This window comes from Silene latifolia, chromosome Y, assembly GCF_048544455.1.
Source record: "Silene latifolia isolate original U9 population chromosome Y, ASM4854445v1, whole genome shotgun sequence".
NCBI lineage: Eukaryota > Viridiplantae > Streptophyta > Magnoliopsida > Caryophyllales > Caryophyllaceae > Silene > Silene latifolia.
In genome coordinates this window covers 109,784,015-109,808,513 of record NC_133538.1, presented here as the reverse complement: position 1 = coordinate 109,808,513, position 24,499 = coordinate 109,784,015, and the positions used below count along the sequence as shown (strand labels likewise).

Sequence of the window (24,499 nt, the reverse complement as noted above, 5' to 3'; positions counted from 1 at the left end):
CTTATTGAATTAATTTTATTATCCAATTATTATATGTTATTTTTATTCTGTCATACTTCGCACATACACAAATATTATTTTGACGTAGATAAATCAAATCATAAATCGACTAGTACTCAACCTTCACTTCCCTGAGATCGACCCGTAAGTGCTACAATAGACACCATTCACTTGCGGTAATTTATAACTGAACAAGTTTTTGGCGCCGTTGCCGGGGAAGTAACGGTTTGATATTAGTTAATTTTAGATTATTTTAGACTACGTTTTTTAGCGTACGCAAGTACGCCTTATTTGTTACTAATTCTTCTTCTTTAGTTTTGTTGTTAGTTTTATATGCACAGGCGACATTCTGGTGGTGAATTGCTATTTGACCCTGAGATTGAAGCTACAACTAGGAGACGAAACGCTCAAAGAAAGAAGAAGAGAAAGGAGCCTGAACTCGATACTATTGAGTCTTTTATAGAATTTGATACACCAATTATCATGACTTCTATGCGAGATAAAAGTGCTCCAAAGCCTAATTTCAATTCAAGTATCTCAAAGCCTAAAATTGATGCAAACAATTTTGAGTTGAAGACTTCTTTGATCCAGTTTGTTCAAACCGATCAATTCAGTGGATCACCAACTGAAAACCCCAACGAGCACCTGAATACATTCCTTGATAAGGCTGACATCAAGATTAATGGAGTCTCTGATGACGCCATTCGGTTGAGATTATTCCCTTATTCTCTTCGAGGGAGTGCACGTAAATGGTTGAATAATTGTGATCCTGACTCGTTCGATACTTGGGATAAGCTTTCTACGGCTTTTCTCCAAAAATACTTTCCACCAGGGAAGACTGCCAAATTTAGAAATGACATTACAGGTTTCGTCCAACATGAAGACGAGTCTCTTTATGAAGCTTGGGAAAGGTACAAGGAACTTCAGCGGCAATGTCCTCATCAGGGGATCCCATCTTGTGTATTGATTCTTACTTTCTACAATTCCTTAAAACCGGAGCAGCAAATGAGCCTTAATGCCGCTGCTGGAGGGCGGTTAGACGGGATTTCTTGGGACAAGGCCAAGGCTCTCATAGAGGATCTAGCAATAAGCACTTATCATTGGGGCAGTGACCGTCATGTTCGAGGGAGCAAGACTAAAAATGACTTTGTTAATGTGATGCAAGCCAAAATTGATGATCTATCTCAACAAGTGGCTCAGCTTAAATTGAGTAATGGTTCTAGTTCTTCATCGCCAATATGTCAACTTTGTGGGGTTAATGGGCATGACTCTTCTGGGTGTGGGAATGCTTCTATGCTTGAGCAAGTTAATGCTCTTAATGGGAAGCAACAATGGGACCCTTATTTTAATACTTACAATCCAGGATGGGCTCATAATCCTAAGCTCTCATATGGAAATACGAGTAACATTCAGAATCCCCAACATCAAGTTAAGCAGACTTTTCAGCAACCGCCTGGTTTTCAACCAAGACCGTCTTATCATCATTCCCCTATGCAATATCGTTCCCCATTTCAGCAGCAACAACAACAATTTCAATAACCTCACGCTCCGCAAAAATCCAATGTGGAGGTGATGTTAGAGCAAGTTGTGTCCCAACAATCTCAATATATGCGAAACCAAAACCAAAAAAATGAAGAGTTTTCTACATCAATTTCTCAACTCAAATCCTCACATAAAATGGTAGAAACTCAACTTGCTCAAATAGCCCAACAAGTAAGTCAGTCTGTGAAATCTCAAGGTCAATTCCCTGGAAACACCGAAGCTAATCCAAAAGGTCAGATGAATGCTTTAACCTTAAGGAACGGGAAGGTACTTGAAGAGTCTACTAATCCTAAGAGCATGTTTGTTGAAGATGAAGCTATTGTGATCGAGGATTAGGGAAAGGCGATGGAGGAAATTGTAGTTGAAAAGAAGCAAGCTTATGAGAAGGAAGCTTCGTTAACTCCACCTAGAGTATATGTGCCGCCTGTACCTTTTCCTCAAAGGTTAGCCAAGGTAAAATTGGAGCAAAAGTACGGAAAATTTCTAGATATCCTAAAAAGAATGCACATTAATATTCCCTTTTTGGAGGCTATTTCTGAAATCCCATCTTATGGAAAGTTTCTCAAGGAGCTGCTTTATAACAAAAAGAAACTTGGAAACAGCATGACTATTAACTTGTCTAAAGAGTGTAGTGCCATACTCCTTAACAAGCTTCCTCAAAAGCTTGACGATCATGGCAGTTTTTCAATCCCTTGTTCTATTGGAGGTATTTATATTCAACGTGCCTTGTGTGATTTGGGGGCTAGTGTTAGCCTTATGCCTCTGTCGATTTTTAAGAGGTTGCAAATGATGGATCTAAAGCCGACTAGAGTTTCACTACAATTGGCTGATCGGTCAGTCAAATTTCCACTTGGGGTCGTTGAAGATGTTCCCTTAGCTATTGGGAAACTTGTTATTCCATGTGATTTCTTTGTCATGGACATTCCTGAGGACACTCAAGTACCCATTATCTTGGGACGTCCATGTTTAGCCACTGCTGGAGCTATGATTGATGTGAGGAGTGGAAAGCTCTCATTGCAAGTTGGTGAAGACAAGGTAGAATTTGAGCTTAGCAAAACTATGGGCGGTCCTTCTATGAGTGATAGTTGCTATCGAGTTGATGTTTTAGAGGAGTACTTGTCTGAGCCCTCTTTGGAGTGTACATCGTCTGATAAACTACAAGATTGTCTCACCAACACTGATTCTGAGGATGCAGAGTTGTTAGCCTATGCTTGGATGCTTGATTCCTCTCCATCTCATTTAACCGAGCCTCCCAGAGGCGTTGCGGTGTAACGGGTAAGCTAGGGAGAGTTCTAAGCCTCCCGAGGTAGAATTAAAACCACTTCCATCTTCTTTAAAACACGTGTTTTTAGGAGAAAATTCAACTTACCCAGTTATCGTCAATAGTGCACTCAATGATAGCCAAATTTCTAAATTATTGATTGTTCTTCGAAAATATAAAAGTGTTATTGGGTACGCAATTGACGATCTTAAGGGAATCAGTCCATCTTTTTGTACACATAGAATCCTTCTCGAGGACGATAATGTATCCTCCATTGAGCCTCAACGACGCCTCAATCCTAATATGAAGGAGGTTGTCAGAAAGGAGGTCTTAAAGTTACTTGACACGGGAATAATCTATCCTATCTCTGATAGTAAATGGGTGAGCCCGGTTCATGTCGTTCCAAAGAAAGGGGGGATGACTGTCGTAAAAAACGATAAGGATGAACTAATTTCTACAAGAACTGTTACCGAGTGGCGAATGTGCATTGACTATCGCCGATTGAATAAAGCCACCTGGAAGGATCATTTCCCCCTTCCATTTATAGACTAAATGCTTGAAAGACTAGCAAAACACTCCTACTTTTGTTACTTGGATGGGTATTCCGGATTTTTCCAAATCTCAATTCATCCAAGTGATCAAGAGAAGACGAAATTTACATGTCCATTTGGCACTTATGCTTATCGTCGGATGCCATTTGGATTATGTAATGCTCCCGTCACTTTTCAAAGATGTATGATGGCTATTTTTTCTGATTATGTGGAGCAAATTATGGAGGTGTTTATGGATGACTTCTCGGTGGTTGGTGCTACTTTTGACGATTGTTTGATAAACCTTGAAAAAATATTGAATCGGTGCTGAGAAGCTCATCTTGTGCTAAATTGGGAGAAGTGCCATTTTATGGTACAAGAGAGGGTCGTCTTAGGACATATTGTGTCTAATCGTGGTATTGAGGTAGATAAAGCAAAAATTGAGGTGATTGAGAATCTACCACCTCCTCTCAATGTGAAAGGGGTAAGGAGTTTTCTTGGACATGCAGGATTTTATCGCCGCTTTATCAAAGATTTTTCTAAGATTGCTCGTCCTTTGACCGAGCTTTTAGCTAAAGATACCCCATTTTTGTTCACTGATGTTTGTCTTGAAGCTTTTAACAAGTTGAAAAAAGCTTTAATTAGCGCCCCGATTATTCAGCCACCGGATTGGAGCTTACCATTCGAGCTAATGTGTGATGCGAGTGATCATGCAGTAGGAGCGGTACTTGGGCAAAGACATGATGGTAAGCTACATGTCATCTATTATGCGAGCAAGACTCTTGATGCAGCGCAGGCTAATTAACCCACCACTGAGAAGGAGTTGTTGGCTGTGGTATTTTCTATTGAGAAGTTCTGATCTTATTTAGTAGGATCTAGAGTTTGTGCACACTGATCACGCAGCACTCAAGTATCTTTTGAGCAAGAAAGATGCTAAACCCAGGCTGATTCGCTGGATTCTTTTACTGCAATAATTTGATATGGAGATTAAAGACAAAAAGGGTGCAGACAATTTAGTAGTTGATCACCTATCTCATCTGGTTCAAGAAGGCCCTTCTGATGGCCTTCCTATTGATGATTCATTTCCTGACGATCAGTTATTTGCTATTGCTATTGTTAAGACTCCATGGTTTGCTGACATTGTGAATTATTTGGCATCAGGAGTTACACCCCATGGGTATGATTCCCACCAAAGGAAGAAATTCGTTAGTGATGTCAAGCATTATTATTGGGATGACCCCTTTCTCTACAAGTCTTGTGTTGATTGTATTATCCGACGATGTGTGCCAAATGAAGAGGCTAATTCCATTATCTCCCATTGTCATGATTTGCCATGTGGTGGTCATGCTAGTACCACCAAAACTGCAGCTAAAGTCCTTCAATGTGGCTTCTATTGGCCAACCTTATTCAAGGATGTTGCAACATATGCGAAGGGTTGTGATAGATGTCAACGAACAGGAAATATTTCTAGAAGGAATGAAATGCCTCTAAACTTTATTCTTTAGGTTGAGATATTTGATGTATGGGGCATTGATTTTCAAGATCCGTTCCCATCCTCCTTCGGAAACAAATACATTCTAGTAGTTGTGGATTATGTATCAAAATGGGTCGAAGCTATCGCCTCCCCTACAAATGATGCTCGAGTTGTATCTAAATTCCTTAAGAAGGTTATCTTCCCCCGTTTTGGTGTCCCTAGAGTTCTTATTAGTGATGGTGGGGGCCATTTTATTGAGAAGAAATTTGAAGCTCTTTTAAAGAAATATGGGGTTCAACACCGACAAGGACTTGGTTACCATCCTCAAACTAGTGGACAAGTTGAAATTTCCAACCGGGAGATAAAATCTATCCTAGAGAAGACAGTTGCTAGGTCTCGCAAAGATTGGTCTATCAAGCTAGATGATGCACTATGGGCTTATCGTACTGCTTTTAAAACACCAATTGGAACCTCCCCATTTCGATTGGTGTATGGTAAAGCATGTCATTTACCAGTTGAGTTAGAACATAGAGCATATTGGGCCATCAAAGCCCTTAACTATGACTATAAAAGTGCTGGAGAGCGTCGTCTTTTGCAATTAAATGAGCTTGATGAGATTCGACTTGAATCTTACAAGAATGCTCGTATTTATAAAGAGAAGACTAAAAGATGGCACGACAAGCGCATTTTAAGGCGAGAATTCCATGAAGGGGATTTAGTTCTTCTTTTAAATTCTAGGTTGAAAATATTTCCGGGTAAGCTTCGTTCTCGGTGGTCTGGGCCATTTCGTGTCACTAAGGTATTTCCATATGGAGCAGTTGAATTATTTGATGAAGCTAAAGGCTGCTTCAAGGTCAATGGTCAGCGCCTTAACCACTATATTACTGGTGAACCTATTCATGAGAAAGTAATCTTCACGCTTTCTATCGTTCCGTCTGCGAATTAATCTACAAAGGAGTCAGGCTCGTGACGTTAAACAAGCGCTACATGGGAGGCAACCCATGAATCTTTATTGAAAAAAAAAATTATAAATAAAAAGAACTAATCAGTACAAGCTAAATTGTACAGGTCATGCTCGTGCTCAAATTTCATGCGACAATGCCCGGTGACCTCGTTTCCTTTCCCTAATCATTTGATGTTCTTTAATTTCATACATTGAGGACAATGCTTGGTTTAAGCATGGGGGAGGGTAATTGTATTGATTAAGTTTTTAAATTAGCTTACATTTCTTTGATTTATTTTTCATAAAAAAAAACAAAAAAAAAATATAAAATTGAAAAAAAAACACACACAAAATGCAATTGATTTGTGGCTAGTCTTGTGGATATTGAGCATAATTTGATCAAGTTATTATCTTCATATTTACAATGATTTTTCATTTTTGATCACATGAGGTAAGCAAGACAACTTCGCCCTTGAAAGTCTGATAAAGTTTTTGTTTTGTGCTTTTCTTGTGACACTGAAAGCGGTAAGATGGTTTGACTAGACTTATGACAATATAACCATGTGACCAAAAGCCGTGAGATCACATAGCCAAATAAGATTGGGACATCCATGCCAATCTAATTCTTTCATGAGTGGTTTAGGATTAGTACTTGCCATTAGGATTGCATGAATGATAGAGGCATTCATTTGTTTATAAGCTACATGAGCCAAAAAGCCGTCCCGAATTTAATATTTCCTATTTGCAACCCCTTTGAGCCTTTAGCCTTATTTCTTTGTTAACCCAACATTACAAGCCGTTTCCGTACATTACCCTACCCTAGTAAGGGTTAGTGAAGTGTTTGTTTTTCTCGGTTTGAGTAAGGCTATGATACAAGCGTAAGCATGGGGGAGTAACTGATGGTAATTTGGTGAACACTAATATATGAAATGGGTTGATGGTTGTTTGAAAAAAAAAGAAAAAAATTGAAAAAGACCAAAAAAAAAAGAGAAAAAGAAAAATCTGGAAAAAAAAAGGTCATACTTCTAATTATTAATAAATGGGGTTCGAGTTTTACTATTTATAAAGGTGTATGTTCTAAATCATGGAATTTGGTAAAAAAAATTGGCGTTTGTTCTATATTTCATATGAAGAATAGTTGTTGGAGGTTTTTGTATCCATATTTCTGACCGAGATTTGACAAGTTCTTTGCTAACTCTTACTCTTAACACCACATTTCCAGAATAACCCACACCTTTAACCCCTAGCCCCGTTACAACCCATAAAAGTCCTCTTGACATGTAGTAGTCGGCAAGTTTAGGCTTAGTTTTATATGTGTGACCCGTGTCCTTATAACTTGGACACATGAGAGTAGTGATTTTCCGCGTTTACATTCCCTAAAGTGAGGATCCACTGGTTTGTCACTTGTTTAAATGGTTGGTGGTAAGATTGAAAGGTCACTTGGGCACATTATATAATATTTTGTTAGATTTGTTAGGGTGATTGATTTTGCGAGCTAATTTGTGATCTTAAACTCTATTTCGAAATTAAAATGATTTTTGAACTTATGTTTAATTTCTTTTCGAAAACCTTGGTTGAATTATTGTTTTATCCCTTGACTTTTGCCACATTTGACCTTTTGTTGTGTACGAGTTATTTATGCCTCTGGAGTTTACTCGAGGACGAGTAAAGGTCTAGCATAGGGGGAATTTGTTAAGCGTATAATTTACTATATTTTATATACTTATTTCCCATAATTTTACTTATATTTTCAGCATTACATTTCATTTTAATAATAAATTCCTTCCTAGAACATCTTACTGCGATTTAAATAATTATTTGTAGGAAGGAGTTATTTTGATGCTGATATTAGCTAAACAGCTAAGCGAGGCGATGAATAAAAGACGACAAAATAAATAAGGACTTCAAGCTTAGATTCAAAACCTCCAAGTCCACACAATAAAGACAAAGCAGTCCAAAATAAAATGAAAAGACAAGAATTGAATAAAATGTTGACAAGGCCGTCATTTACAAATCATGAAATAAACAAGCACAATTACAAAAGTTGAAGCATTGAAAATAAAGTGGTGAAACATTCAATTTGGTTGATGTTACATTGAAGGATTTACGAGGAAAACGCATGCTAACATTTACATGGGTGAAGAGTTATTCTGATAAATACAACATGAAACATCTCAAATTAATTATTTAATTTATGAAACATTCATATTTTGAAGAAACTTCAAGCACTAATAGCATAAAATGTAGGAATAATTTTACATGTAATGTATTTACATTAATTAGTGATGTAACGTACGTGTATTATTTAATTTAGAAACTCACATGATCACCTATATAAAGAAGGTGATTTACATTTGAAGGGAGGGAGAACACAACAATAAGCAATAAAATAATTAGTTTCATATTAAATTCAATTCATTCTCTCATTATTCACATCAATTATTTAATTCATATTTTTACACTTTCATGCTATTATTTGACGACAAGCTCAAAGTTCTCAACTTGTCATTGCCATAGTTAATACTATATTAATCTCCCTTATTTATCTCTTTTATATATGTTTTATTTATTTATTTAAATATGTTATCTTCTATTATTAAAATTGTTATTTTAGTTATAATTATGGATCGTGAGTAGTCTTTTGTCTAGGACTCGGTGGAGCCTTAATATGGATTGGTCAATGTTATAATTTTCTAAACATTATTTAATGGTTGTACTTAGGTTTGATAGGGTTGTGTTAAAGTATTAATTTATTAGTCATAATCTATATACGTAGCTCTTGATTAATACTACATTGAGAGTTGAGTTTAGTCCTTTCGAGTTAGCATATATATTGTGATTTAAATATAATTAATAAGTACTTAGTGTAGATTGCAATGAGAGTTGAATTTCCACTTAGAGAACCCGAGTCAAAATTAGACCTCTCATATGAGAATGGTGAGAGTTATAGTTGAGACATTTTAATTTTGATCCTTAAAGCTCCTATATGAGTTATAAGACCCATGACAATAGGATTATTTCACTATAGGAAGGCTTCTTATATCTCGAGAGAGAATAACAAGTATTGGTTTTAGTTTTTAGAATTAAAACCAGAAAATTAGTCTCACCTAAGTACACAATTAAATATGTTGTTCCTTCCAATAGTCTATATTGATCGATCTATGTTAATGGTGATACCGTTGTCCTAGAGCTTTTTATTATTGAATTAATTTTATTATCCAATTATTATATGTTATTTTTATTCTGTCATACCTCGCACATACACAAATATTATTTTGACGTAGATAAATCAAATCATAAATCGACTAGTACTGAACCTTCACTTCCCTGAGATCGACCCGTAAGTGCTAAAACAGACACTGTTCATTTGCGGTAATTTATAACTGAACAAACGCATAGACTTCTTCGTTCCCCGCTAGACAGATAACAACATTGTGCCCGCAGCACCACATCTCTTACAGTAAACCACATGTTGCGCCATAGGATGGAATATAGGTGGAGGATCAAAGGTACTCAAGCCTTCCCTTTGACGATCGTTTACCTAGAACTTTCTAGGTAGGACCTATCAAAACAGCACTAAAGAAAAAGATGAGAACGGCCTCAAGGGATAAATCCATTGAGGCGAAAGACAAACAAAAATAAACAAGTAAATAAAGTAGTTGCCTCCCCGGCAACGGCGCCAAAATTTGATACCGTCGTTTCAAAACCAAAAATAAATACCTAAGTACTACTAACAGAAGTCAGCGGTAAGTAGGGTCGATCTCCACAGGGAGGTGGTCACTATCTACTCATTAATCCTAGTCTTTCTATGGTCACAATTGAGGGTTTAAGTTGTTTGAACTAAAACTAAAGGAGATTAAAGTGAGAAAAGACTAAGAGAGATTAACAGTAAAGGAAGAGAACTAGGATCGTCGGGTCATCAATGAATATCTGTTAATTGCAGCTAAGGTCGCAGATCGGTCGCATGTGTCAGTCTAAGGGGCAACGAATATCTCCTTCCGGTCTCAATTCGTCCTAAAATACTATTAGCTTAGCTTCCGCCCTCACTAAAGCATCCTATTGTTCACTACGGGTCTCACCCCTTCCAACCTACCGGTCTAGGTCGAGGCTTACCAAGGTTAAAAAGGCTAAGTGCATCGATTCAAATAGCTGATTACAGTTAATAGCAGTTATTAAGAGCACAGACATAACGACAGCGAAAGATCCGTAACCTAATCAGCAATTAACAACAATCCATTGATTCCCCTAAATCCTAGCAGGATATTTAGCTAGACATAAATAAGAAAAGAGCAAGAACAAGGGATAGAAGAATAATAAGCATTAAATAAAGAGAGTAAGGGGAAGAGAAAGTTACAGAATAAGTTCCAAAAAATAGAGAGAAAAACAATGTTCCATTGAGAAAGGGAGAAAAGTATCGTATGTTGTGATGTAAAGCGATACCCTAAGTCATTTGTCGTCTTTTCTACTTATAGGAAAGACAATTATTTGACCTAAAAACGAAATAAAACTGAAAAAGCCCGAGCCCATTAGATAACTGCTCGATCGAGCAGAATCTAGCAAAAACCACTCGATCGAGTAGAAAACCTACTCGATCGAGGAACTCCAATTATGCGCAATTCGATCGAGTAATGATTTCACTCGATCGAAATCTTCTGCTATCCAAAACTACTCGATCGACCATAGAAACCTTCGATCGAGTGACTTTGACTCAGTCGGCTACTTATTTCGTTGATTTCAGTATTGACTTGTTTATTTAGCTTCCAAAATGACTTCACGCATCCCATAACAGCGGTATTTCCGCTCCAAATATACTCATCCTCCAAATGCATGCAAAACGGACGATAAAAGGCTTGATTCTACCACTTTCGGGTCCATTCCTGCAAATAAAGCAAAACAAACCAAAGTAGAATATTCGGGGCATTTCGTAGCATAAAAAAAAGAGGATAACATAGAAATACGTGCATACAGAGGCCTAAAAAGACTATATAAAATGCACGTATCAGCGAACTAGGATTCTTTTTGGGTCTTTAGATAAAGCAAACCACACATGGCATAATTAACCATCAAAGAAAATATATCAAGGAGATGCTAAAGAAATTTTGTATGACTACAGCGAATCCATTTCCTACACCTATGTGTTCTACACTAAAGCTTGATAAAGATGAGAAAGGTAAAAGTGTGGATGAAAAGGTGTATCGAGGTATGATAGGGTCACTCTTATATCTCACCGCCAGTCGTCCAGATATTCTTTATAGTGTGTGTTTGTGTGCTCGGTTTCAGTCAAATCCTAAAGAATCATATTTAACAGATGTAAAACGTATTCTTCAATGTTTGATTGGAACTTAGGATTTATATTTATGGTATCCTATGGATTGCAATTTCACTCTCACGGGGTATTCAGATGCAGATTATGCAGGTTGCTCAGTTGAGAGAAAGAGTGCCTCTGGTGTTGCTACTTTTGTAGGACCGTGTCTTATCTCTTGGGCTTCCAAGAAACAAAATACGGTTGCTTTATCAACTGCTGAGAGTGAATATGTCGCTGCTGCTCAATGTTGTGCTCAAATCTTATGGATAAGACAACAGCTGCGGGATTACGGTATGACCATTAATTGTGTTCCTATTCTTTATGATAACACGAGTGCAATTAATATTTCTAAAAATCCCGTCCAGCACTCCAGGACAAAACATATTGACATTCGTCATCATTTTCTTCGTGATAATGTAGAAAAAGGGAATATAAACTTAAAATTTTGTAAAACGGAAGATCAGTTATCTGATATTTTTACTAAACCATTGGCTCGAGAACAATTTGAGAACATCCGATTAGAATTAGGTCTTTTGAATATCAGCTCATAGTATCTTTGGTCCTAAAATTAATACCTCAATGACTGACTAGATTGAAGATGTCGCGATTATGGGTGGATAAATTAACTCATGAGAAATTAAGTTGACGTGCATTCTGCTTACTCTAGTCGGTTTCGTTCATATAGACTAGTCATAAGTTGACTTTATATGAATTGTTACTGTTTTACGTAATCATGCATATTATTTTTGGCAAAAGATAAACAAAACCTTACCCAACAAGCCCATATGAAAATCATAAATATCCACCTAACTCTCCTTACCCATCCAACCTCACACCCTAAACCAAACCAAAATCCCCAAATTACCTTTCAACCCTAAAAATTCCACATCTCCCCTCATCTTCCGTGGCAACAATGGCGAAGAAGAAATCCAAAGCCGCCAGCAAAAGCTCTAAACTTCCTACCTCCACCATACCCGAGAACCCTAACTCACCGAAAACCACACCCTTCACTACAACTCAGTCGGAAACACCCACCATACCCACAAAAACTTCACCTCAATCAAAAGCCCCCAAAATTAAACCATTTAATCCTTCTACCACCATATCCACCCGTTCAAAAACCGTGCATGAAACCGATCCCGAGCCGCCAGTTAAGGAATTCGAAGAGTCACCATCTCTATCTGAAGAGCCAAAAGCTCTCAATCGTACTCCAAGGCATAGAAAAAGGATCCCGATAAGTGAACCCGAGGATGGTAATCGGGTTGTTCCAGCGCCTGTGTCCGGGAAAGGTAAAGGGAAGATGGTGTATGAGGATGACGGAGGATCTGGGGATGAAGAGTGGACTGCTAGTCTTTACGAAAGTTTGAAACCTTTGGGGTTGTTGAAAAAAGGAAAGGGACGGTCTCATAAAAGGAAATGCCCAGATTCTCCGGTGTATGCCGATGATGCTACGGCGAATGGTGCTCCAGTCCTGAAAGCTACACTGATGTCTGCCATGGATAATGATAAAGCTCTCGACTTTCTTCGGTCTGTGGATATGGATGACACGGACTTCAATCTGTGTCAAAGATTACCTGCTCATTCTATTCTCCCAGGCCGCTACTACCCGCTTCCATGGTTAGAATCTAAACCCGCCTTCTACTTTTTTCTTGATCTTCTTAATGCTCAAAAGTGGACCTCGATGTTTACCGCTCATTCCGTGGTATTTATCCCGGAAATTCTTCAATTTTATCAGTCGGTTGCGGTGAACAACCAGGGTACATTGCTATCTGCTACAATTAATGGTAGGCCCTTTGTCTTACGAGCCGATGAGTTTGCCCGTATGTTTAAAATCCCCTTTACTTGCTTTGATATTCTTGCTCAAAATAGTTGGCCGGGGTTGGTTGACTTGGATCCTCTCATGGTTCTTCAATATTTTGATCCTGCTGCTACTATCGATGGTCATATTAGCCCTAGCATTCTTGATGCCCCTCATCAGTTTCTGTATAATGTTATTCGACGAACCGTCACTCCCCGTCCTCATTCTCGTGGTTATTGTCATATTTCTGATTTGCTGCTCATGTATCATCTTATGATGAAAAAACCTATCACTCTGACTGTTATTATGTTTCATTATATCCGTGAAGTTGCAGCCGAAGTTCAGAAAGTGAATAGCCAGAAGAAACAGGATTTTGCCCTATGGGATGTGGTTGAGTCATGTATTTTGGCAGATGAAACTTTTGTCAGACGATTGTTTTTGTGTTGCTTTGAATGATCTTATGGGAGATGGGATGATGGGGCAGATGCACATTCGGGTTGTTGATGATCAGTTGCTTGGGTTGCATAATAAGGCTTCTGCTAGGTCTAGTACAGGCGGGTTTGGGGCTCTTGGATTGAAGATGGATGATCTCTCGGATACCATGGCTGGTGGCTTGGGAACGGTCTTAGATGAGTTGGTGGCTATCAGAGAACTCCTTGCCCAGCTCACTGTTATTCCTGACCTCCTCAAATAGCTCTTAGCCCGCTTTCCCAAATAGACCTCCCCTGCCCCACCCTTCTTTTGCCTACTTCTTATTGATGATTATGTATTATTCGTACTTTTCTTAGTGGTCTGTACTTATTTCGATGATGTCTTTTTGACTGTGTCCGGTAGGTGCACTGACACTTAACTGATCATGGGGCGATGCGTTGACATATTTTGACCATCCTTCTCCTTTTGATGATGTCAAGAGGAGGAAAGATTTAGGGACTCTAGTGTACTTAGTAGCTGCTGATATTCGACCTATGCCTATGATAATCTCGTTTATGTTTCTTGAACTTTGGTTTAGTAGTTATTTTACTGATCGTATTGTTTCCTATTTCTACTATTACTGTCTTGGTTTTTCTCGAATGTTTGCAGGAGTATTCTGATATTGAGGAGGAACTTTTTTAGGGACTTGCCATCATCAAGGGGAGAATTTGTTACACCTATTTTATTGATGAGGACAAGTCCTTCACCTTTATATCCCTCTAAATTAAAGGTGTGTGCTAGACGTGTGTATGACAGGTTCACAAGTATATCGAAAGAAAAGACGGACGGAACTTGGATCAAGTCTTGGATTGTGCCTAGAAATATGTAAGAATATAAGATATGTGTTTACTCTTTTGTTCGGTCCAATATATCACGGCTCATTATTTTGGACAAAATAATTTCAAGATAAAATGTTTTCCTAATAATGGTTTTGATAAAAGAATTATTCCGTTGGAACTTCCTCTATTTTTTCTCTAAATAATATATTTATTCTTTGAGGAATTTGTGTTTTAGAAGGCAACTAAAATATCATAGTCAAAGATTTTGTTTAAGGTTGGTTGCGGAGATTGCAAATTTATATAAGCAGGAAGAGCAATATTGGAGGCAACGTTCGCGTGCTCTTTGGCTCAAGGATGGTGACCGTAAAACAAATTTTTTTCATTCTCGAGCTGGGGAACGCAAGCGTAAAAATTACATCGGGAAACTTATTGATGATTCGGGCCGAGTTCGAGAAGGAGAGCATGAAGTTTCGCAGGTGGCTAATGAATATTTTCGGGGATTATTTACTTCGGCAGTGCCTACTAATTATGAGAGTGTCTTGGATGGGATAGATGGGCGTGTAACAGAGGGCATGAACCGGGGCTTGCAAGCGGAATACAGCGAAGCTGAGGTTGTAGAAGCTCTAAACCAGATGCATCCGTTGAAGGCTCCGGAACCAGACGGTATGAATGGGCTTTTTTATCAATCTTATTGGCATATTATCGGGTCAAGAGTCGTGGATACTGTGCTTAACATCCTCCATGGAAATGTGTCCCCTGCTAGCATTAACAAAACTAATATTGTTTTAATTCCCAAGAAGAAGGCACCGGACAAAATTCGTGACTTCAGACCCATTAGTCTCTGTAACGTGGCCTATAAGTTGGTTTCGAAAGTGATAGCAAACCGTCTGAAAGTTTTCCTTGGGGACATTATCTCTGAGAACCAAAGCGCCTTTACGCCGGGTCGATTAATTTCTGATAATATTTTGATTGCTTTCGAGCTCTTCCATCACATGAAGAATAATAGGCAGACGGAGGGATACATGGCGATTAAGCTGGATATGGCTAAAGCTTACGACAGGGTGGAGTGGGGGTTCCTAAGGAAGGTACTTATGCGGATGGGGTTCGATACTCATTGGGTACAGCGGGTTATGGACTGTGTCTCTACGGTGACATTCTCGGTACTGATCAATGGCTCACCATCGGAGGAGTTTCAGCCAGGTAGAGGTTTACGCCAAGGTGACCCGTTATCTCCGTACCTATTTCTCCTATGCGCGGAAGTGTTATCTAATTTGCTTCGTAAGGCGGTTGCGAATGATGCCCTCCATGGGATTCGGGTGGCCCCTTCGGCACCCACTATCTCTCATCTACTTTTTGCAGATGATAGTATTTTTTTCGCGAGAGAAAATATTGAAGAGGCTGATGTGATCAATGATTTATTGCGCCGGTATGAAGGGGCTTCAGGGCAACTTGTGAGCCTGGATAAAACTACCGTCTCTTTTAGTAAAGGAGTTGATAGAGGGCGTAGGAGCATGGTGGCCGAGAGGTTGGGGGTAGTCGAAGTGAAGGAACAGGCTCGCTATTTGGGGTTACCCACGGTGATAGGTCTATCAAAAAAAGTGATTACGGATATTATTCGTGATAAACTTTGCAAGAAATTACAAAGATGGCGCGGGAAAATTTTGTCTAGGGCTGGTAAGGAGATTCTCATAAAGGCTGTTGCCAATTCACTCTCTACCTATGTGATGAGTGTGTTTAAAATTCCTGGGAATTTTTGTGATGAGTTACGATCGATCGTTTCGAAGTTCTGGTGGGGTCATGATGAAAACAAGCGAGGGATATGCTGGGTGGCTGGAAAAAGTTGGCTCGGCCGAAGGGAGTTGGGGGGCTGGGGTTTCGTGATTTTCGTATGTTTAATCTCTCCCTCTTAGGAAAACAAGCTTAGCGGCTGGTCACTAACTCCACAAGTCTATGGTCTCGGTTAATGAAAGCTAAGTATTTCCCTGATAGTGATTTCATGACGGCATCCATGGGTCAGAATCCGAGCTACACATGGAGGAGTATCTTTGAAGCACGAACCGTCCTTGAGGCTGGCATGCGACGGCGCATTGGTGACGGGTATGATACTAAGGTTTGGGGACAAGCTTGGATCCCGGGCATCCAAACAGGCCGCCTCATCTCGCCTTGTGTGCAAGGAAATGAAGGAATGTTGGTGGCTGAGTTATTGACCGCGAGTGGAAGGGAATGGGATGAGACGAAATTGGAGCTCCATATTCTTCCCTTTGAGCGGGAACGGGTTCGTAACATCCGCATAAGTCCGAATAGGCCGAGGGATACGTGGTACTGGGGACGCGAGAAGGACGGGAATTACACGGTTCGAAGCGCTTATAAAATGCTCGCTGGGGAAGTTGGAGATATGGAGGGTGGATCGAATTGGGCTAGTGATAAATGGCTCTGGAATCGGCTCTGGAAAGTCTCGGTGTGGCCCCGCGTGAAGCTCTTCTTCTGGCAAATGTGTAGTGAAGCTTTGGCAACACGAGCTAACATTGCAGCCCGAATAGGAGGTGAGAATTCTTTGTATCCTTTATGTCATTCTAACCTCGAGTCTAGCTTACATCTTTTCAGGGATTGCGGGGTGGCTATGTGAGTCTGGGAGGAGTTGAAGATGGGCGATGTTACGGAGATAGGAGGGGCGGATATACGAGAATGGGTGGAGTTTGTTGGAATGATTTGTGCCGGGAGGAGTGTGTTAAGTTCATGGTGGGTTGCTGGGCTATTTGGGAGCATTGAAACAAAGTCATTTTCGACAATGTCGAGGTGGAACCGGGAGTGGTGGTGAGTAGGGTGCGGGATGTGATTAGGGAGGGAGTTGGGGAAGGTGATGGGCAGGCCGTGGGGAGGAGGAGCAGTGGGGGTGCCTCTCGGCATGAGAGAGAGGAGGGTGAAGGGTGGCGAGCTGCGACGGAGGGGTATGTCAAAATCAAAGTGGACGCGGGTATTAGGGATGGAGAGGGGGTGGATACGGGGATTGTTTGCCGTGGAGAGCGAGGGGAAGTGCTATGGGGTGTGTCCATTGCTCGGAATCAGGTTTGGGAAGCGCATATAGCTGAGGCGGTTACTGTTCTGGATGGACTGGAGGAAGCTGCTCGAAGAGGAATCCAAAGGGTAGAGCTGGAGAGCGATTGCTTACAAGTCATAGAAGCAATCCGGAAGCAGGGTGATGGAAGAAGTATCTTCGCACAGATTATCGATGATATTGTGTCTTTTAGTTCGAATTTTCATTCTGTTTGTTGGTTACATGTTAGTCGAGTTAATAATTGTGTTGCACACGCGTTAGCTCATTGTATTCCACGTACGATTGGTAGAGTTGTGTGGGAGGATGGTTTACCACCGACTGCGAAAACTGCTGCTACTTTTGATCAGTTATTAATAGAATAAGACCTTCGGGTTTTCCCTTCAAAAAAAAAAAAAGATTTTATTTGGTCAATACTTGAAAATATATAAGATGGACAAATCTTGGTTGCAAAGTGTGTAACATATACGGAGAGTTCACAAGTCCAAAAGGTTTTAATGCAAAGTCAACTTTGTCTGGTTTTTAAATCGTCTTTTGCAAATTAGGTGAAAACGTTCCTTTTTGTTTTATTTGCAAAGTTTATTTCAAAAGCCATGAGTTTTGGATTGTTCTTGAGTACACAAGTTCTTATATTCATAAGGATATTTTGTTCTCCATTGTTCCGATTGTTGAACCATATAAGGAGATAATTTGTATTGTAATTTTCTATTTTGTGAGAGAGTGTTTTTGGGGTACGGGGTTGTACTCGAGTTGCACGATCGGGGTTAATCGTGGGGGTTTTCTTTTTAATCGAGTTTGGTTATAAAGGAAATATTAATAAGAGAGAGGGTGGACGTAGACCTTTAGAGAGTATATCGAACCACGTTAAAAATCGTGTGTCTCTTGCTTTCTTTTATTTCGTTTGCCCTTGATTTTATTTGTTTTCCTTTTTGGTTCACGCATTTACTCTAACGAACAATACAACACAACTCTGATTGTTTGAACAGTCACCGAGACTGTTCAATTGGCCTGTGTATTATTTCAGAAGGAAATTCGTGAACGACCTTTTGCTTTAATTTTAAAAAGGATACTTAATTCACCCCCTCTCCCTCTTAAGTACCGGATCGATAAACTCAACAAACTTATATATTAAAATAGTAATCTCCCTAAAAACAATCGGAATAGGACAATAAGACAATTAAAAATCATGTCTTACGTGCATTAGGAGTTTCATGAAAATAGAGTATCGTGTGTATATGAGCTTGCTTGCGCTTTAGACCAATACTACTATTACGTTTAGGATTTCTTTAGCTATAGATTAATACTATTAGGATTAGCAACGTGTATATTATTTATTTAGATTAGGATTATAATCTTTGGAATAGGAGACCTAATTAATGTATATTTTTTATACATATGATTTATTAAACAAAATTTGTAGCCAATCATATCGCTTGATTTATTAAACAAAACTTGTAGCCAATCATATCGCTTAAAAAGTTTCTGCTTTAGTAATCTCCCTAAAAACAATCGGAATAGGACAATAAGACAATTAAAAATCATGTCTTACGTGCATTAGGAGTTTCATGAAAATAGAGTATCGTGTGTATATGAGCTTGCTTGCGCTTTAGACCAATACTACTATTACGTTTAGGATTTCTTTAGCTATAGATTAATACTATTAGGATTAGCAACGTGTATATTATTTATTTAGATTAGGATTATAATCTTTGGAATAGGAGACCTAATTAATGTATATTTTTTATACATATGATTTATTAAACAAAATTTGTAGCCAATCATATCGCTTGATTTATTAAACAAAACTTGTAGCCAATCATATCGCTTAAAAAGTTTCTGCTTTAGTAATCTCCCTAAAAACAATCGGAATAGGACAATAAGACAATTAAAAATCATGTCTTACGTGCATTAGGAGTTTCATGAAATTAGAGTATCGTGTGTATATGAGCTTGCTTGAGCTTTAGACCAATACTTCTATTAGATTTAGGATTTCTTTAGCTATAGAGTAATACCATTAGGATTATAATCTTTGGAATAGGAGACCTAATTAATGTATATTTTTTATACATATGATTTATTAAACAAAACTTGTAGCCAATCATATCGCTTGATTTATTAACAAAAACTTGTAGCCAATCATATCGCTTAAAAAGTTTCTGCTTTATATATATACTAGATTTAATGCCCGTGCGATGCACGGGCCACTTGTAATATTATGTCTCTTGAACCACCGTTGAACGCCAATTTATAAACTAACTACTACAAATGTCAACTCTCTTCTACAAAGAGGCTCCAAGTAAACTCCAATTTCAAATTGACTAAATTACTCATCCTAACACATTTCTAATTCACCAAAAGCACTTGAGTAGTTAAGATTAGAATGACCGATTTAGGATTAATTTAGTAAGTCGGTCATTCTTGTCGGTTTGGTATTTAAAAAGCTCAACCGAAGTATGGCCGTATTAAATCTCGTATCATGTTTGTAACATAAATGGGTCAATAACATCACTCCATATTAATTAACTTAGAGTCTTTCATATCGTAAGGGTTATCTCATTGTTTGCGGCTCTAAATTAGTATACGTCCTTTGTCCAGAGGACAGTTTAAACTTGTTTATTTTGTGAGGGGAAAACAAAGCAAATGTAAACTATTGATTGACATAGATAGAATATCACAATATCCCCCTATATCCTATTGTCTCAAGCTGTTACTTTAACTCACGATCATACCAAGAAGTAAACCTGTTATTTTTCTATAATGGAATACGGTACATTGTTCATAACTCTAAAGCTCATATTATATCTCATGTCCAAAAACAAATTAGCCGTCAATTTTACAATGTTGTTGGCATTTGCTTGATTTTCTCTAACAAATTATTTCTTTCGTTATTATTCTACTCTAAATTTATTTATTTGATGATAATTGATAAATATGAGCTTACCCCAATCCCATACAATGAACCACAAATATAACAAAGCAAAGTTAATGAGAATTTTATTTACAGTTCGATGTGAGTATTATCGTCTAATGAAAACTACAGAGTATTATATACGAAACTAAATCAATCAAATTCAGCAACAATACTAAAAGTCGGATTAATGAGCAAAATATTCACCTTCTGTCCAAAAAAAAAAATAACTTTAGCGAACTATTTAAAATAAATAAGTTATCGGTTTATAAAACTAAAGATGATTAAAATAACAATTTGATATTAAACTCTATCTAATCTTTCAAAATTTTCATATTTAAATCTTGAAGCGATATGAGATATCTTAATTTGTTTAACAATATTAAAAGTGGTACCGATGCTCCCTTTATCCGATTTTAATTATACCCTCGCGTTTTTTTATAAATTTATTCCATAATAATAACCCTCTTTTAAATTTACTACGGAGAAATAGTATAGTTCTAATAACTAACAATTATAACGTGCACAAAGTTAACTTAATTCTTCTAATGATAAATAGACTTGTACATGGGTAAAAAAAAAAAAGCTGCAATCAGGGGTAAGGAGTAAGGACTCTTGCAAATCTCCATAATTATAAAGTCATAAGTTAAATTATGATACTCCATGACCCTGTATGTCTCATGTTGCTTACCTTACGGCTTCGTTTGTTTCATACTTAGATGAAACTCTCAGCGCTTCCTTATTTCTTATGTTGCTGGAAGTAGATATACCCTAATTCCTGTCATTTAATTCACATATATGAGGTTGAAACTATATATATATATATATATACAATATACATATATAAAAAAGCTATTTGACATTCTACCAATCGGGTATACTCCTCGAGTCTTGTCGATCCTTTGTCCTTCTATATTCATATATATGTATAGTAATTCTCTAGAGAATTATTTTTTAACAATAAAATAACCAAACAAACCTTTAAATTAGTTTCATGCGTGTTTCTTTGTCTCCATTACATATTGTACTCCATGCATCAAGTTTTCGATTCCGAGCCATCATGCACTATCTATTCGCTTCCTGTGAAACCAATGCAAATATGATTAGCAAAGCTCATAGATCATAATAATGGATGAATCATATAAAAATAGCAGACAATATTGGAAAATCTAAAAAAAAAAAAAAAAAAAAAAAAAAAAAAATCTATGATTAGACGTAAATTACTGAATTGTTTATAGGCTTTCAAATATTTCGGGTTTGTCTCCCATCGATAATCAAATACACTTCCTAATTAGAAAAGATATATCTGGAGCCCTGGAGGAGTACTTATTTCTTTATCTTTATCTTTTATAGAGTAATTAATACTTAATTTATCTTAAACGTACTTTCTTTATCTTCTACGGAGTAATTAATAGGGTTCGAGTGTAGATGACCCATATATATGGGACACGAAGACCAACACAAGGTTCGGGCAATTTACGTACACAGTAGTAATAATATAAATATATCTGACACACACCCCTAAATTGTACAACATCATAATTTATCACTAATTAGAGCATAATTAGCTTAGTGAATACCCTCTATACCTGGAGGGAGCACTGAGCAATGAGCACAATTGGATAATCGTTGATTAAATGCTTTAATTTGGTTTGTCTCACTCTATAATTTATGTAGAATAAGACTTCATACGTGTTACTTTTAAGACAAGATTATTGAGTTAGTTATTGGGTTTTTATATATGCATGGAGAGATTTTTTTATTAGGTTTAGTGCTCACATAGAGTTTGCTATGTAAGTAATTAGGAGGAGGAGTCATTCACTCGTGAATTCTAAAAGTACGAACATAATTCAGAAGCTTACATATGTCAAAAGCCGATTTATTAGAATTTGAACTTTAGATTCATGATGCAAATAAATCATTTAAAGTCTAATGTATAAAGGCAAATTTTCTATCCTTATCGAGTCTATGTTTCATTGTTAATTAATAACTGTTAAAAAACTAAGTGTTTTATTAAGGATTTTTAATAAGAGCGCTCGAAAACTACTTTTAATGAGAGTACTCGAAGTTGTTTGTAACTCATGCAACTCTCTATAACGTATATAATTTTATGAATCTTTATGCCATAGCTCTTAGAATAGTTTTCTAAGGTACAATCCAAGTGTTTTTTTTCCTATCTCAACTATTACTGTTGTCTCCAGCAAGACATTCATTCTCTCTAGCACAAATTAATACTCCCTATACAATTTGGATGACATATTCCTCAGAATTTGTAGTTGGAGTACTGAGAAGCCATTAACAACTTTATATACGGAACATGTATTAAAGCATACAATAACACAAATTGCATACCTCTTTACTGAGTTTGTTTCTAAACATAAAACATTAAATACAAAATCAAAGAAAAAGAGCAGTATAATCAATAAGAAAGTGATAGATGAACCAACTCAACCAAAATCTTAAGGTGATAGTTGAGGCCCAACTATTATAAATATTCCTATTAGAAAGACGTACTCATAAAATTAACTAATAAATCCAGTTTTATGATGAGGGTGGGAGTTATTTAAAATCTTATTTCTATGTTATCTCTCCCACTAAATTAACTAAATTAGTGGGAGACGGTCTCTAGAAGACTTATAAGTGGGAGACGGTCTCTAGAAGACTCATAAGAGTATGAAGTTAGAACATGCTAACTAAGTCAATTTTAAATGAGCCCCAAGTATCTGTTTATGGATACTAATAAATACGGGAGAACTATAGTTTTTTTGATCAATTAGAGATCGATGTGATTTTATATAGTACTCCGTACCTTATAGGATTAAGCAATTGATTTCACGTAAGAATGATAAGGTTTCAAAATTCGAACTCTAAGGTAGGGTTTGAACATGGAGTCTATTTTTAGTTTAGACACCTTCTATGGTGGTATACTCCGAAAAATATCATAGTAGAATTTGGCTCATGAGATATTTTGAAATAGAACCCTAACTGAGGTAGAGCTTTGTTAGTACTTCCTTTGTCCGAGTCATTTGTTTACCTATTTTCATTCATTTGTTGATATTTCTATATGAGAACATTTTTTAAGGGTAATTTTCATTCATTTGTTGATATTTCTATATGAGAACATTTTTTAAGGGTAATTTAATCTTCCACATAATTACAAAGGTAAACAAATAACCGGAAGAAAGAAATATACATGTGCATAAATTTACTTTTAATAGTTTTACACGTATAAACTCATTATAGTAGATAATATATGAATATATAAGTATTATGTACTCCCATGTTGGCTTTGCAATTTTTTTTTTAAAATTGGTTGCTTTTATGACATCTTGTATTTTAAGTACACAAGACAAGATAACCAATACAAAATTATATTTACGTTTAAAAAATTTATGTAATCACCTTTCATTGCTTAACAAATATGAAGTATCCTAACTAATTAAATAAGTGGATAAAATAGTTAGTCTTGAAATTCTACTCCAACTCTATCACACTAATATCATTCAAAAGTTAATCTATCTATAAAGCTTGGAAAAATAAAATCAATACATAAATTATAAAACTTTTCCTACAACGTAATTGATCAAAAAAAGAATCATCATAAACACATTTAGATTATATGCATAAACATTTTTTTTGGTGCTCATGAATAAACATTGATAATTATGGAAATCGATATACCCCTTGTTTAAATATGTATTGAACATCAATTTACGGAGTATGTCGCTAAAACGCAATAGTAATCGCGTCTCTGAACGATTATATGGTTGAAAATTTTGATTTCTTACCTCGAGAACTGTGCATCTAAGAAACGAACCCATAACCTAAAAGGTGCACAAAATAAAATCGCTACAATTGCAACAAATAAACTCCGTATGTACATCAAATCATGAGTTAAGGTCGATAAGGCTTACAATTACAACACCAAATTGTTTTATCAAATTTCCAAAATTGCTTTTGTCATGAACGGACTATGATGAACTAATAATAATAATAATAATAATAATAATAATAATAATAATAATAATAATAATAATAATTAGCATAAAGGGTTAACCATTAAAATATACAACCTAAACGTAAATTATTCCATTTCCTATGCATAAAAATATAAAATGAGTAAAAAAAGGATGTAATACCATTAAAGCCAAAGTAACACAAATTCTCTTTAATGATCTTGATACAATACAATTTCCTGCATTAAAAAAAATGAAGTATTAGCATAATGATATTGATCTTAATACAATATACAACTTTTTATGCATTAAATAAGAAGAAGAAAAATCTACAGACTATACACAAGAAAATCTCAGAAACCGTATATTCTACTTCGTATATATATATACACATGCAGAGAAGTTGAGTTATATTCTACTCCTAGTTTCCTGTTCCGTATCTACCACTAAACTATTAAAAATTTAAAACCAAGAGTGTAA

At 36.8% G+C, this 24,499-nt stretch overlaps 1 protein-coding gene and 1 non-coding gene across 2 annotated transcripts; one reads left to right on the top strand and one right to left on the bottom strand.

Annotated features, from left to right (window-relative positions):
• Positions 1 to 843: 843 nt before the first annotated feature.
• Positions 844 to 950, bottom strand: LOC141635452 (small nucleolar RNA R71). The gene has a single exon (XR_012540143.1). It is a non-coding gene; the product is annotated as a small nucleolar RNA R71 (small nucleolar RNA).
• Positions 951 to 1,887: 937 nt separating this feature from the next.
• On the top strand, positions 1,888 to 2,814 carry LOC141628725 (uncharacterized). The gene has a single exon (XM_074441824.1). It carries the CDS (start codon positions 1,888 to 1,890, stop codon positions 2,812 to 2,814), a length of 927 nt encoding a protein of 308 aa, XP_074297925.1.
• Positions 2,815 to 24,499: the final 21,685 nt, after the last annotated feature.